Source organism: Carcharodon carcharias, assembly GCF_017639515.1.
Source record: "Carcharodon carcharias isolate sCarCar2 chromosome 37 unlocalized genomic scaffold, sCarCar2.pri SUPER_37_unloc_2, whole genome shotgun sequence".
NCBI classification, from domain to species: domain Eukaryota; kingdom Metazoa; phylum Chordata; class Chondrichthyes; order Lamniformes; family Lamnidae; genus Carcharodon; species Carcharodon carcharias.
The window spans coordinates 2325128-2338814 of record NW_024470767.1 but is presented as its reverse complement, the minus strand read 5'-3'; the positions used below and the strand labels follow the sequence as shown (position 1 = coordinate 2338814).

The 13687-nt window shown below is 49.0% G+C and overlaps 1 protein-coding gene across 5 annotated transcripts in view; it reads right to left on the bottom strand.

Annotated features, from left to right (window-relative positions):
• LOC121274709 (transcriptional-regulating factor 1-like) overlaps positions 1-13121 on the bottom strand; it is a 42019-nt gene extending 28898 nt beyond the window's left edge. For 2 of the 5 annotated variants that reach the window (XM_041182031.1, XM_041182035.1), the window contains exons 1-4: positions 12903-13121; positions 12667-12734; positions 8687-8786; positions 3102-4212 (exon numbers count right to left, since the gene is read on the bottom strand). In XM_041182031.1, the coding sequence (XP_041037965.1) occupies positions 3102-4140 (1039 nt within the window). In that variant the 5' untranslated portion in view covers positions 4141-4212; positions 8687-8786; positions 12667-12734; positions 12903-13121. Of the gene's footprint in view, positions 1-3101; positions 4213-8686; positions 8787-11216; positions 11326-12666; positions 12819-12902 lie in introns of those variants that run through there. The other 3 variants (XM_041182034.1, XM_041182032.1, XM_041182033.1) reach the window with 3 other exon arrangements.
• Positions 13122-13687: the final 566 nt, after the last annotated feature.

The window sequence follows — 13687 nt, the reverse complement described above, 5'->3', positions numbered from 1 at the left end:
AAACAAAAACAGAATTACCTGGAAAAACTCAGCAGGTCTGGCAGCATCGGCGGAGAAGAAAAGAGTTGACGTTTCGAGTCCTCATGACCCTTCGACAGAACTTGAGTTCGAGTCCAAGAAAGAGTTGAAATATAAGCTGGTTTAAGGTGTGTGTGTGGGGGGCGGAGAGATAGAGAGACAGAGGGAAATGGAAAGCAAGGAAGGTGAGCAAGACAACAGAGAGATACGGAAATCTTGTCGCAGAGAGGAACAGAACTTCTTCAAGGAGGTAGGCATTTCTTGAAGAGCAGTGGCAGTCAATTACTCTTTCTTGGACTCGAACTCAAGTTCTGTCGAAGGGTCATGAGGACTCGAAACGTCAACTCTTTTCTTCTCCGCCGATGCTGCCAGACCTGCTGAGTTTTTCCAGGTAATTCTGTTTTTGTTTTGGATTTCCAGCATCCGCAGTTTTTTTGTTTTTATCTCATAAGTAAATGGAGTTGAGAAGGCTGAATGGCTCCTGTTGTTCTAATGCGAAGAAAGATGGTGGGGGTTTCTCCCATGTGTTTTAATATTCTGTCACACACACCACCTCCTCACTAGTTGATAACCTCATCCAAGGTTTTATATATTCATAATGACTTCCATAACCGAACAAAAATAATACAGTGTTTAAGCTGTCTGACATCTGGTACTGACACCCCACACTGTAACACTTTGATATATCCCACACCCCTCACTGTAACACTCTGATACAATACACACCCTATCTGTAACACACTGACATATCCCACACCCCTCAGTGTAACATTCCAACTTATCCTGCGCCCCTTACTGTAATACTCTGATATATCACACACCCTTCACTGTAACACTCTGATATATCCCACACCCCTCACTGTAACTTTCTGATACAATACACACCCTATCTGTAACATACTGACATATCCCACACCCCTCACTGTAACATTCCGATATATCCTGCGCCCCTTACTGTAACACTCTGATATATCACACACCCTTCACTGTAACACTTTGATATATCACACACCCTTCACTGTAACACTTTGATATATCGCACACCTTGCATTGTAACACTCTGACATATCCTGCACCCCTCACTATAACATTCTGATATATCCCGCAACCCTCATTGTAACATTCTGAAATACTACACACCCCTCACTGTAACACTCTGATATATCGCACACCCCCACTGTAACACTCTGATATATCCCACACCCCTCACTGTAACAATCTGATATACCCCACACCCCTCACTGTAACACTCTGATATATCCCACACCCCTTACTGTAACACTGATATATCCAGCAGACCTCACTGTAACACTCTGATATATCGCACACCCTTCACTGTAACACTCTGATATATCCCACACCCCTCACTGTAACACTCTGATATATCCCACACCCCTCACTGTAACATTCCGATATATCCTGCGCCCCTTACTGTAACACTTTGATATATCCCATACCCCTCACTGTAACACTTTGATATATCCCACACCCCTCACTGTGACTGATATATCCCACACCCCTCACTGTAACACTATGATATAGCCTACACCCCTCACTGTGACACTCTGATATAGCCCACACCCCTCACTGTGACACTCTGATATATCCCACACCCCTCACTGTAACACTCCCTGATATATCGCACACTCCTCACTGTAACACTGATATATCCAGCATACCTCACTGTAACACTCTGATATATCCCACACCCTTCACTGTAACACTCTGATAGATCCCACACCCCTCACTGTAACAATCTGATATATCCCACACCCCTCACTGTAACATTCTGATATATCCTGCGCCCCTTACTGTAACACTTTGATATATCCCACACCCCTCACTGTAACACTTTGATATATCCCACACCCCTCACTGTAACACTCCGATATGTCCCACGCCCCTCACTGTAACACGCTGATAGATCCCACAATCTTCACAGTAACACTCTGATATATCCTGCACACCTCACTGTAACACTCTGATAGATCCCACACCCTTCACTGTAACAATCTGATATATCCCACACCCCTCACTGTAACATTCTGATATATCCTGCGCCCCTTACTGTAACACTTTGATATATCCCACACCCCTCACTGTAACACCTTGATATGTCCCACACCCCTCACTGTAACACTCCGATATGTCCCACGCCCCTCACTGTAACACGCTGATAGATCCCACAATCTTCACAGTAACACTCTGATATATCCTGCACACCTCACTGTAACACTCTGATAGATCCCACACCCCGCATTGTAACACTCTGATATATCACACACCCTTCACTGTAACACTCTGATATACCCCACACCCCTCACTGTAACACTCTGATATATCACACACCCTTCACTGTAACACTCTGATATACACCACACCCCTCACTGTAACACTCTGATATATCGCACACCCTCACTGTAACACTCTGACATATCCTGCACCCTTCACTATAACATTCTGATATATCCCGCACCCCTCACTATAACACTCTGATATATCCCGCAACCCTCATTGTAACATTCTGAAATACTACACACCCCTCACTGTAACACTCTGATATATCGCACATCCTCACTGTAACACTCTGATATATCGCACACCCCTCACTGTAACAATCTGATATATCCCACACTCTTCACTGTAACACTCTGATATATCGCACAGCCTTCACTGTAACACTCTGATATATCCCACACCCCTCACTGTAACAATCTGATATATCCCACACCCTTCACTGTAACACTCTGATATATCTCACACCCTTCACTGTAACACTCTGATATATCCCACACCCCTCACCGTAACAATCTGATATATTCCACACCCCTCACTGTAACAATCTGATATATCCCACACCCCTCACTGTAACAATCTGATATATCCCACACCCTTCACTGTAACACTCTGATGGATCCCACACTCTTCACTGTAACACACTGATATATTCCATAGCTGTCACTAACACTCTGATAGATCCCACATCCCCCACAATAACACTGATATATCCTGCACCCCTCACTGTAACTCCTGGCACGCCATGAACTGTAGTACAAGATGCAGTACAGGAGAAGATCAGGTACCTGGTGAGCTGTGAGTGGGCTGCTGGTACAGCTGGTGTGTCAGGGTGTCTCTCTGCTGCCCTTGTACCCTGTAGTGTTGTCTTTCACCGTACAGGTATTGAGGTGGTGCATTGAGCGAGTGGTGGAATTGCTCGAACTTTCCTGGCTGACACTGATGCTGGAGGACCGTGCGCTGGGCTGGATCCCTACTGATCTGTGCCATCTGCATGTGCTGCAGCAGGTGATGGTGACTCGGCTGCTGCATCTGGTGATAGTGGCTCATCTGGTGCTGGCTGTCACTCTGCTGCTTGGCCTCTCCTGAGGGCTTATGGAGCTGCTGTTGCTGCATTGAGACCGTGGGCTGCTGCAGGATATCCTGTGCCATCTGCTGGGTGACAGTGGGCATCTGCTGCTGCTGCTGCTGCTGCAGCCCTGTCAAGCGCCGCAGCTGAGGATAGGTGTAGTGCAGCGATTGTGGAAGCATGACTTTAGGCTGCTGGGTTGCGGGCATACACGGCAAGTGCTGGGGCAATCTGGGGTGAGGGTAGCGGTGCGCTGGAGGTTTCTCGGAAAGCATCTGCCGCAGCGTGACGTTCTGGGCATAGTTGCCCATCACACTGGAGCCGTGAACGAGGGAGTGCCGGTTGGCAAAGGCTTCGTTAAACGAGTCCAACTTCCCATCCGTCCGTTTAGGCAGTTGGTTCTCGCATTGTTCGAATGGGAGACCGTAGGTATACCCACTCCCTGCCCTCACCAGCCTGGGATTGCCAGATTCTTGCTTGATGTTTACTTGGCTGCCCATATCCGTGTGGCTCCAGCTAGTGGTTCCGGCCAGCTCCATCCCCTTGTGTCCGTCCATTTCCAGCCTGCTGTCCGTGGGGTCAGGATCAAAGCAGGGCGAGGCAGGAGAGTTGGTCTCCGGGACACTCTCCAGTCCAAGCGCGTGCGAGAGGTTGCCCTCCATCCCGGGCAGGGGGCCACACTGCCCCTGGTGATGCTGAAAGAAGAGCAGTCCTGCTCCCTCGCTGGTCTCCGGCTGGCTCAGCTGCTGGTCGCCCATGGCTTGACCCCCCTCTGGCTAATCCGCGTAGGCCAATAAAATCTGGAGGTCATCAGTCACCGGAGCCCTGAGCTGAAATAAAGATGAGGAATTAATCACCAGTCAGGAAGTTTGAACAATTTGGGAGATTTCCCACACCGCGGATTGGAGTTAGGGTGCGGGTTTGGAGGTGTGCCCCATTGAGAAGGTGCAGGAATGTGGGGGAGTGCACCCCTCTGTGGGTAATGGGGGGCGGGGGGAGTGGAATGGCTTCTTGCAATTGTTCTTGGGACATACTTCCATACAGAGACCAGTCTGCTGTCTGTCGGGAAGGGGACCATGGACAGGAGTCCCAGGAAAGAACTTGGGTTCTCTGGCCAATTCAGCACAGCTCAGCTGCTGGCTGGTGGCTGCCCTGGCACAGGTGGTGTGTTCAGGCTGTGTTGGTGCGCGGCATCGAAATGCCAGGGAGCAGAGATTGAGGTCCCTATCTGAGGTCTGCAGGACTCGCTGCTCACTGGACTGAGAGATTACAAGAGATTTTATGAATTGGATGTGAGAACGCACTATTGGAAAAATCACAGTTCAGGTGGCAGGGTTTTCAAATCAGACTTTTGGTCAAATGCTTTTACTCAATTGACATTGAATCTGATGGCTTGTGGAGATACCCGAATACGTTGTGAAAAATCTTTTCTACTGAAATGGATGGTGGAGAATAATTCAGATCAGGAGCCTTTCCGGTGATGTGTTTTGTCAAATTAATTCCCTCCACTGAACAGACAGACAACAACCAATGTTACTTCTCACTAACGTTCATTTACTAATATTTGGACCTCATTACGCTCAACACAGTCTTAATTTACTATTTGGCAAAATTTTCTGCTCACCAGAGTGCAGGACATTAGTGGCTGGAAATGAAAAATTTCTGTCTACATTTTATTATGTTCCTTCATCCCACATGTTACATCAAACACTCCCAGGAGAAGTATAGCACGGGGTTAGACACATAGTAAAGCTCCCTCTACACTGTCCCCATCAAACACTCCCAGGGCAAGTATAGCACGGGGTTAGACACATAGTAAACCTCCCTCTACACTGTCCCCATCAAACACTCCCAGGACAGGTACAGCACGGGGTTAGATACAGCGTAAAGCTCCCTCTACACTGTCGCCATCAAATAGTCTCAGGACAGATACAGCACGGGGTTAGATACAGAGTAAAGCTCCCTCTACACTGTCCCCATCAAACACTCCCAGGACAGGTACAGCACGGGGTTAGATACAGAGTAAAGCTCCCTCTACACTGTCCCCATCAAACACTCCCAGGACAGGTACAGCACGGGGTTAGATACAGAGTAAAGCTCCCACTACACTGTCCCCATCAAACACTCCCAGGACAGGTACAGCACGGGGTTAGATACAGAGTAAAGCACCATCTACACCGTCCCCATCAAACACTCCCAGGACAGGTACAGCACGGGGTTAGATACAGAGTAAAGCTACCTCTACACTGTCCCCATCAAACACTCCCAGGACAGGTACAACATCTTGTTAGATACAGAGTAAAGCTCCCTCTACACTGTCCCCATCAAACACTCCCAGGACAGGTACAGCACGGGGTTAGATACAGAGTAAAGCTCCCTCTACACCGTCCCCATCAAACACTCCCAGGACAGGTACAGCACGGGGTTAGATACAGAGTAAAGCTCCCTCTACACTGTCCCCCTCAAACACTCACAGGACAGGTACAGCAGGGGGTTAGATACAGAGTAAAGCTCCCTCTACACTGTCCCCATCAAACACTCCCAGGGCAGGTACAGCACGGGGTTAGATACAGAGTAAACCCTCTACACTGTCCCCATCAAACACTCCCAGGACAGGTACAGCACGGGGTTAGATACAGAGTAAATCTCCCTCTACACTGTCCCCATCAAACACTCCCAGGACAGGTACAGCACGGGGTTAGATACAGAGTAAAGCTCCCTTTACACTGTCCCCATCAAACACTCCCAGGACAGGTACAGCACGGGGTTAGATACAGAGTAAATCTCCCTCTACACCGTCCCCATCAAACACTCCCAGGACAGGTACAGCACGGGGTTAGATACAGAGTAAAGCTTCCTTTACACTGTCCCCATCAAACACTCCCAGGACAAGTACAACATCTTGTTAGATACAGAGTAAAGCTCCTTTTATACTGTCACATTAAACACTCCCAGGGTGAGTACAGCATGGGGTTAGATTGGAGTAAAGCCACTTTTACACTGTCCGCATTAAACATTCCCTGAACCAGGGTGGTTAACAGTGAGGTTGAGTGTCTTGGACTACAGGAAGATATAGACGGGATGGTCACATGGGCAGATAAGTGGCAGATGGAATTTAACCCTGAAAAGTATGAGGTGATACACTTTGGAAGGAGTAATTTGACAAGGAAGTATTCAATGAACGACATGACACTAGGAAGTTCTGTGGAACAAAGGGACCTTGGCGTGTGTGTCCATAGATCTCTGAAGGCGGAGGGGCATGTTAGTGGGGTGGTGAAAAAGGCATATGGGACACTTGCCTTTATCTATCGAGGCATAGATTACAAAAGTAGGGATGTTATGTTGGAGTTGTATAGAACCTTGGTGAGGCCACAGCTGGAGTACTGTGTACAGTTCTGGTTGCCACATTATAGGAAGGATGTGATTGCACTGGAGGGGGTGCAGAGGAGATTCACCAGGATGTTGCCTGGGATGAAACATTTAAGTTATGAAGAGAGGTTGGATAGACTTGGGTTGTTTTCGTTGGAGCAGAGAAGACTGAGGGGCGACCTGATCGAGGTATACAAGATTATGAGGGGCATGGACAGGGTGGATAGGGAGCAGCTGTTCCCCTTAGTTGAAGGGTCAGTCATGAGGGGACACAAGTTCAAGGTGAGGGGCAAGAGATTTAGGGGGATGTGAGAAAAAACCTTTTTACCCAGAGGGTGGTGAGGGTCTGGAATGCGCTGACTGGGAGGGTGTTGGAGGCGGGTTGCCTCACATCCTTTAAAAAGTACCTAGATGAGCACTTGGCACATCATAACATTCAAGGCTATGGGCCAAGTGCTGGCAAATGGGATTAGGTAGGTAGGTCAGGTGTTTCTCACGTGTTGGTGCAGACTCGATGGGCCAAAGGGCCTCTTCTGCACTGTGATTCTGTGATCAGTACAGCATGGGGTTAGATACAGAGTAAAACTCCCTCTGTACCGTCCCCATCAAACACTCCCAGGGCAGGTACAGCACGGGGTTAGATACAAGGTAAAGCTCCCTCTACACTGTCCCCATCAAACACTCCCAGGACTGGTACAGCACGGGGTTAGATACAGAGTAAATCTCCCTCTACACCGTCCCCATCAAACACTCCCAGGACAGGTACAGCACAGGGTCAGATACAGAGTAAAGCTCCCTCTACACTGTCGCCATCAAACACTCCCAGGACAGGTACAGCACGGGGTTTGATACAGAGTAAAGCTCCCTCTACACCGTCCCCATCAAACACTCCCAGGATAGGTACAGCACGGGGTTAGATACAGCGTAAAGCTCCCTCTACTCTGTCCCCATCAAACACTCCCAGGACAGGTACAGCACGGGGTTTGATACAGAGTAAAGCTCCCTCTACACCGTCCCCATCAAACACTCCCAGGACAGGTACAGCACGGGGTTAGATACAGAGTAAAGCTCCCTCTACACTGTCCCCATCAAACACTCCCAGGGCAGGTACAGCACGGGGTTAGATACAGAGTAAAGCTCCCTCTACACTGTCCCCATCAAATACGCCCAGGACAGGTACAACACGGGGTTAGATACAGAGTAAAGCTCCCTCTACACTGTCCCCATCAAACACTCTATAGATCCATAACCAGCTTGAGATTCCATCAAACAGAAGTGATTTTCAATCAATCATTTGATGCAGAATTTCCAAATTGACAGGTCAGTAATATGTTAACCTGTGCAGTCTGCTACAGAAGTGGTGAATTTGCCATGGATGGCTTTTGAATTGTAATCTCCATTTTTTTCCTGTTTTCCTAGTTTGGATGTGTAGATCCCTTTAGCTGCCCTGCTATACTGATGCTCTTTTGCTCCAAGTCTTCAGCTATGCCTCTTGTGGCACTGGTGAACCCGGATGGTATGCTGTGACCGACTCTGTGTCACCCTCACCATGGCGGAACATTCCTGTTGGCTGGCGTCTGACAAGGGTCTCCTCGTGTGGGTGCTTCAGAGGCAGCAGTTGGGATTGGGATGGTCGGGATTGGCAGAGAAAGCGGTCTGCGGAGTTGTGTTGTGTTGTGAATATTTTATTAATTTGGTGCCATGATTGTGGCCAGGTTATTATTCTTCAATATTATCGTATGAATTCACTGGTCACTACTAAACTGAACAGAATAAACCCAAAATTGGGCTCAATGAACAACAGGAACTAGCATTTATATAGCCAAAATTCTCTTCCTTGTTTTCAAATCCCTCCATGCCTTTGCCCCTCCTTATCTCTGAAATCTCCACAATGCCTTGGAGATCTCTCCTCCAATTCGGTCGTCTTGCGCATACCTGATTTTAATCACTCCGCCACTGGCCGCCTGTGTTTTAAGCTTTGGAGTTTTCTTCCTAAACCTGTCCGTCTCTCTGATGACCATATGTCAATCAGCACCTGAAAAAGAAAAGGAAAATTTCAGTGTAGATTCCGTTTCCTGTATCGGATGCTGACACCCCTGCAGTTTTATGACAGTTTCTTTAACTCATGACTTTGCTCCTGGTCCTTAAGCAGGTCCTTGGGGAAACACAATCTAACGTAATAAACAGGAAGGATGGAAGAAAGACTCCAATTTATATGGTGACTTGCACCACGTCAGAACGTTTCTCAGGAATTGAAGCGTTTTTGAGGTGTAGCCCGTGTTGTAAGGTAGAAAATGCAGCAGTCAATTTGAGACTAGACATTTGATCTTCTTCCAATAGTGGCCTCGGGTCTTCTAAACACACCCAAGTGGGTTGACGGAGCCTCATTTTGAAGTCCCATTCAAAGATGGGACTCCGACGGAACCGCATTCTCCCATTCATGCCCCTCTGACAGTCCCTCAGTACTGACAATCTGACAGTGCAGCGCTCCCTGAGCACTGAATCTCTGACAGTGCAGCACTCTCTCAGTGCTGACCCTCCGACAGTGCGGCGCTCCCTCAATACTGACCCTCAACAGAGCAGCACTCTCTCAGTACTGACCCTCCGACAGTGCGGCGCTCCCTCAGTACTGACCCTCCGACAGTGCAGCGCTCCCTCAGTACTGACCCTCCGACTTTGCGGCGCTCCCTCAGCACTAACCCTCTGACAGTGCGGCGTTCCCTCAGTACTGACCCTCCGACAGTGCGGCACTCCCTCAGTACTGACCCTCAGACAGTGCAGCGCTCCCCCAGTACTGACCCTCCAACAGTGCGGCGCTCCCTCAGTACCGACCCTCTGACAGTGCGGCACTCCCTCAGTACTGGCCCTCCGACAGTGCGGCGCTCCCTCAGTACTGACCCTCTGACAGTGCGGCACTCCCTCAGTACCGACCCTCCGAGAGTGCGGCACTCGCTCAGCACTGACCCTCCGACTTTGCGGAGCTCCCTCAGCACTAACCCTCCGACAGTGCGGAGCTCCCTCAGCACTGACCCTCTGACAGTGCGACGCTCCCTCAGCACTGACCCTCCGACAGTGCGGTGCTCCCTCAGCACTGACCCTCTGACAGTGCGGTGCTCCCTCAGCACTGACCCTCCGACAGTGCGGCACTCCCTCAGCACTGACCCTCCGACAGTGCGGCGCTCCCTCAGCACTGACCCTCCGACAGTGCGGCGCTCCCTCAGCACTGACCCTCCGACAGTGTGGCGCTCCCTCCGCACTGACCCTCCGACAGTGCGGCGCTCCCTCAGTACCGACCCTCCGACAGTGCGGCACTCCCTCAGCACTGACCCTCAGACAGTGCAGCGCTCCCCCAGTACCGACCCTCCGACAGTGCGGCGCTCCCTCAGCACTGACCCTCTGACAGTGCGGCACTCCCCCAGTACTGACCCTCAGACAGTGCAGCGCTCCCCCAGTACCGACCCTCCAACAGTGCGGCGCTCCCTCAGTACCGACCCTCCGAGAGTGCGGCACTCGCTCAGTACTGACCCTCCGACAGTGCGGAGCTCCCTCAGCACTGACTCTCTGACAGTGCGGCGCTCCCTCAGCACTGACCCTTTGACAGTGCGGCACTCCCCCAGTACTGACCCTCAGACAGTGCAGCGCTCCCCCAGTACCGACCCTCCGACAGTGCGGCACTCCCTCAGTACTGACCCTCTGACAGTGCGGCGCTCCCTCAGTACTGACCCTCTGACAGTGCGGCGCTCCCTCAGTACTGACCCTATGACAGTGCGGCGCTCCCTCAGCACTGACCCTCTGACAGTGCGGCTCTCCCTCAGCACTGACCCTCCGACAGTGCGGCACTCCCCCAGTACCGGCCCTCCGACAGTGCGGCACTCCCTCAGCACTGACCCTCTGACAGTGCAACGCTCCCTCAGTACTGACCCTCCGATAGTGCGGTGCTCCCTCAGTACTGACCCTCCGACAGTGCGATGCTCGCTCATTGGGACCATCAGCTTGGATTATGGGGTTTAGATCTCGGGAACGGAGCTTGAACCCATGACATTTTGTCTAAGAGACGATAGTGGTAGCCACTGAATCACAGCTGACACTGGTCTACCAGGGTCAGTAAAGTGCCTGAACCCTTTGCTCCCTTACGTTGTATGGTTCCAGAAGCTGAAAGGGCTCATGAGCTGAACTATCCCATCTTCTGAGGAATTTCTATTTTGAATTTTCAGATTTTGTGTCTTTTTTAAACAAAAAGAACAGAAGAATTCCAAGATAGAAAAAAGCCAAGGTCTATCCAGTCTACTACCATCCTGGTAATCACCAATAAACTGATAACTATTGGCTAATCTTGTTTTATCAGTGTCTACTGATAAGTCTACGACAGACCCAGACATGGGGCAAGGCAAACCCTCAGTGCTGGAGAACTTTGGTAACCATAGATCCAAAATCACCTGTTCCGCCCAAGCTACATTTTACTCACCAACATCGTGCCTCCAGTTCTGCATTTACTGGACCCTAAGATATTATTTTCTGAAGGATGTTCATCTACTTTGCATTTGAATGCACCAGTACTGACTGCTGTCACTGTCTCCTAGTGTGAAGTGTGAAGCATACACAACAATGGAAACATTAATTTTTAGCCTCCACCATACATGGGGCTGTTTTACACTGAGCTTTTTCTGACCCTGTTCTGTGCAGGTCAGTCTCTGGTTAGTATTATGTTGTATATATGACACAGAATCAGGCCATTTAGCCCAACAGCTCCCTGCCATTTTTCTGCTCCAGACGAGCCTCATTCCACCCCCTCTTCATCTCACCCTATCATTCTATTCCTTCGTCCCTCATTTTATCCAGTTTATCCAGTTCCCCCCTTAAATGTATCTAAAACATTCATCTCAACCACTTCTGGCAGTGCGTTCCACATTCTCCCCATTCTCTGGGTATAGAACTTTCTCCTGAATTCCCCATTGGATTTATTGTCTTTATATTGATGACCCCGAATTCTGGTCTCCTGCACAAGTAGAAACATCTTGTCTACATCTACCCTATCGAAACCCTGTTCATTATTTTAAATACTTCTATCGGGTCATCCCTTAGCCTTCTCTTTCCTGAAGACAACAGGCCCAGCCCATTGAATCACTCTTGATAGGCGTAACTTCTCACTTCTGGTATCACCCTTGTCAATCTCTTCTCAAGTTTTTCTGTATCCTTTTATATAACATAGGGACCAGAACTGTTCACAGTGCTCGAAGTATGGTCTAGCAAAATCTGTATATATGGGAGTGTATAGCTCCATACAAAGTTAATAGAACTTTTTGGCTTTTCACGTTGTTGGAATGTATTGGGATTCCCAATCACAGAGGCCAATAATTCTGACCTGAGGATTGGTAATAATAGTTCATGGGGCTTTGAGATTAAATCCCTGCATAACCCGTAAAGATTCCTTTCCTATTCTCAAACCATGAGTAGGTAGCAAGTGAGAGGGAAGTGTCCATCTATACATCCCTCACCTGCTGGCTGAAACAGATCAGTGTCACCAAGTGAGGTAATAAATGGGGATTGATACGGCCTGGGAGTGGGGCTAAAGAAAGAGTCTGAATAACAACTGTCCCCAAAAGCCAAATCCTAATTGTACAGCTCCACATGTCGCAGGCACTGACCTTTAGCTTCAATTATTGAGTCTTGTTTTCAAACCTGAGAACCACACTGGCCTGGGGCAGCTCGTAGGACTGACCAAAGCAGCAGTGAACATACTCGGGGAAAGTTTCCAGTAAAGCTTCTTTCGAGTTTGAATGGGGAGTTATTTCTAAGTCCATCTTATTGCATATTGTATTTTAAAATTGCCACCATATTTCAGCACATCACCTACCTGAGAAAATTGCTACAAATTGATCACAGTTTGTTTTTTTATGATTGAAGGACTAACTTACCAGAGTTGTTGGTAGTCGAAGTTGCTCTACACTACAGCTGTTAAGGTCTCCCTCCATGTCTAGGCTGCCTAAAGTTGGAAATAGTTTACACTAACCTTCTGCAGGTAGGTCTGAGACTCACCCATCTCGTGGTTTCGTTCTGTTTGCTATATTTCCCCCCCTCAGGACTCTTAATTTATGTCTTTTGTTCCCCTCTTTCTTTTGCTTAAGTTTGCTAATCTTATTGGGTGACTAACCTCTCTTGAAGCTACACTGTGAGGCTGAACGAGACAGCATTTCCTTCCTCCTGTGACCGCAGTACTTATGCTATCTTGAAAAGTCATATCTGCTCGAACCCTCGCCTTGTTTTTCTGTTGACTCCTATGGGTGCGTTGACACTTCTGTATCTCTGACTGCTTCTGGGCAGCTGTGTACGCTAACTCTTGTCAGGTACGTCTCGGCAGGTCAGAGAGCTTCCAAACCAGCCACGTTTCCAGGGTGCTATGGCCACTTTTAAAGTGCCTTTTGATATCCAGAGGCCGTGCGAGGCCAACACGGATGTGTATCTCACTCAGAGTGTTGACTCTGTACTTATCAACAGAACAGAGTGCAGACACTTGCACATTGCACTGCACACTAACAGAACACTGGGTGTGTAAGGAGAATGCAGTCTGTGTGTACTGGATGTGTGTTCTGGGTGTGTGCCGTGTGTGTACTAGGTCTGTAAAGGGAGTGCAATGTGTGGACTGGGTGTGTGCAGGGTGTGGACTGGATGTGTAAGGGGGAGGTGTAGTGTGTGTAGTGCATGTGTGCAGTGTGTGTGTACTGGGTGTGTAAGGGGCATGTGCAAGGTGTGTGATTATGTGTACTGGATACATAAGGACTTGTGTACTGGATGTGTGTGGCGTGTGAACTGGGTGCATACGAGGTGTTTAAAGGTGTGTGTACTGGGCGTGTATGGTGTGTGTATTGGGTGTGTGCAGGGTGTGTAATGGGTGTTTGCAGTATGTGCACTGAGTCTGTGCACTGAGTTTGTACAGGG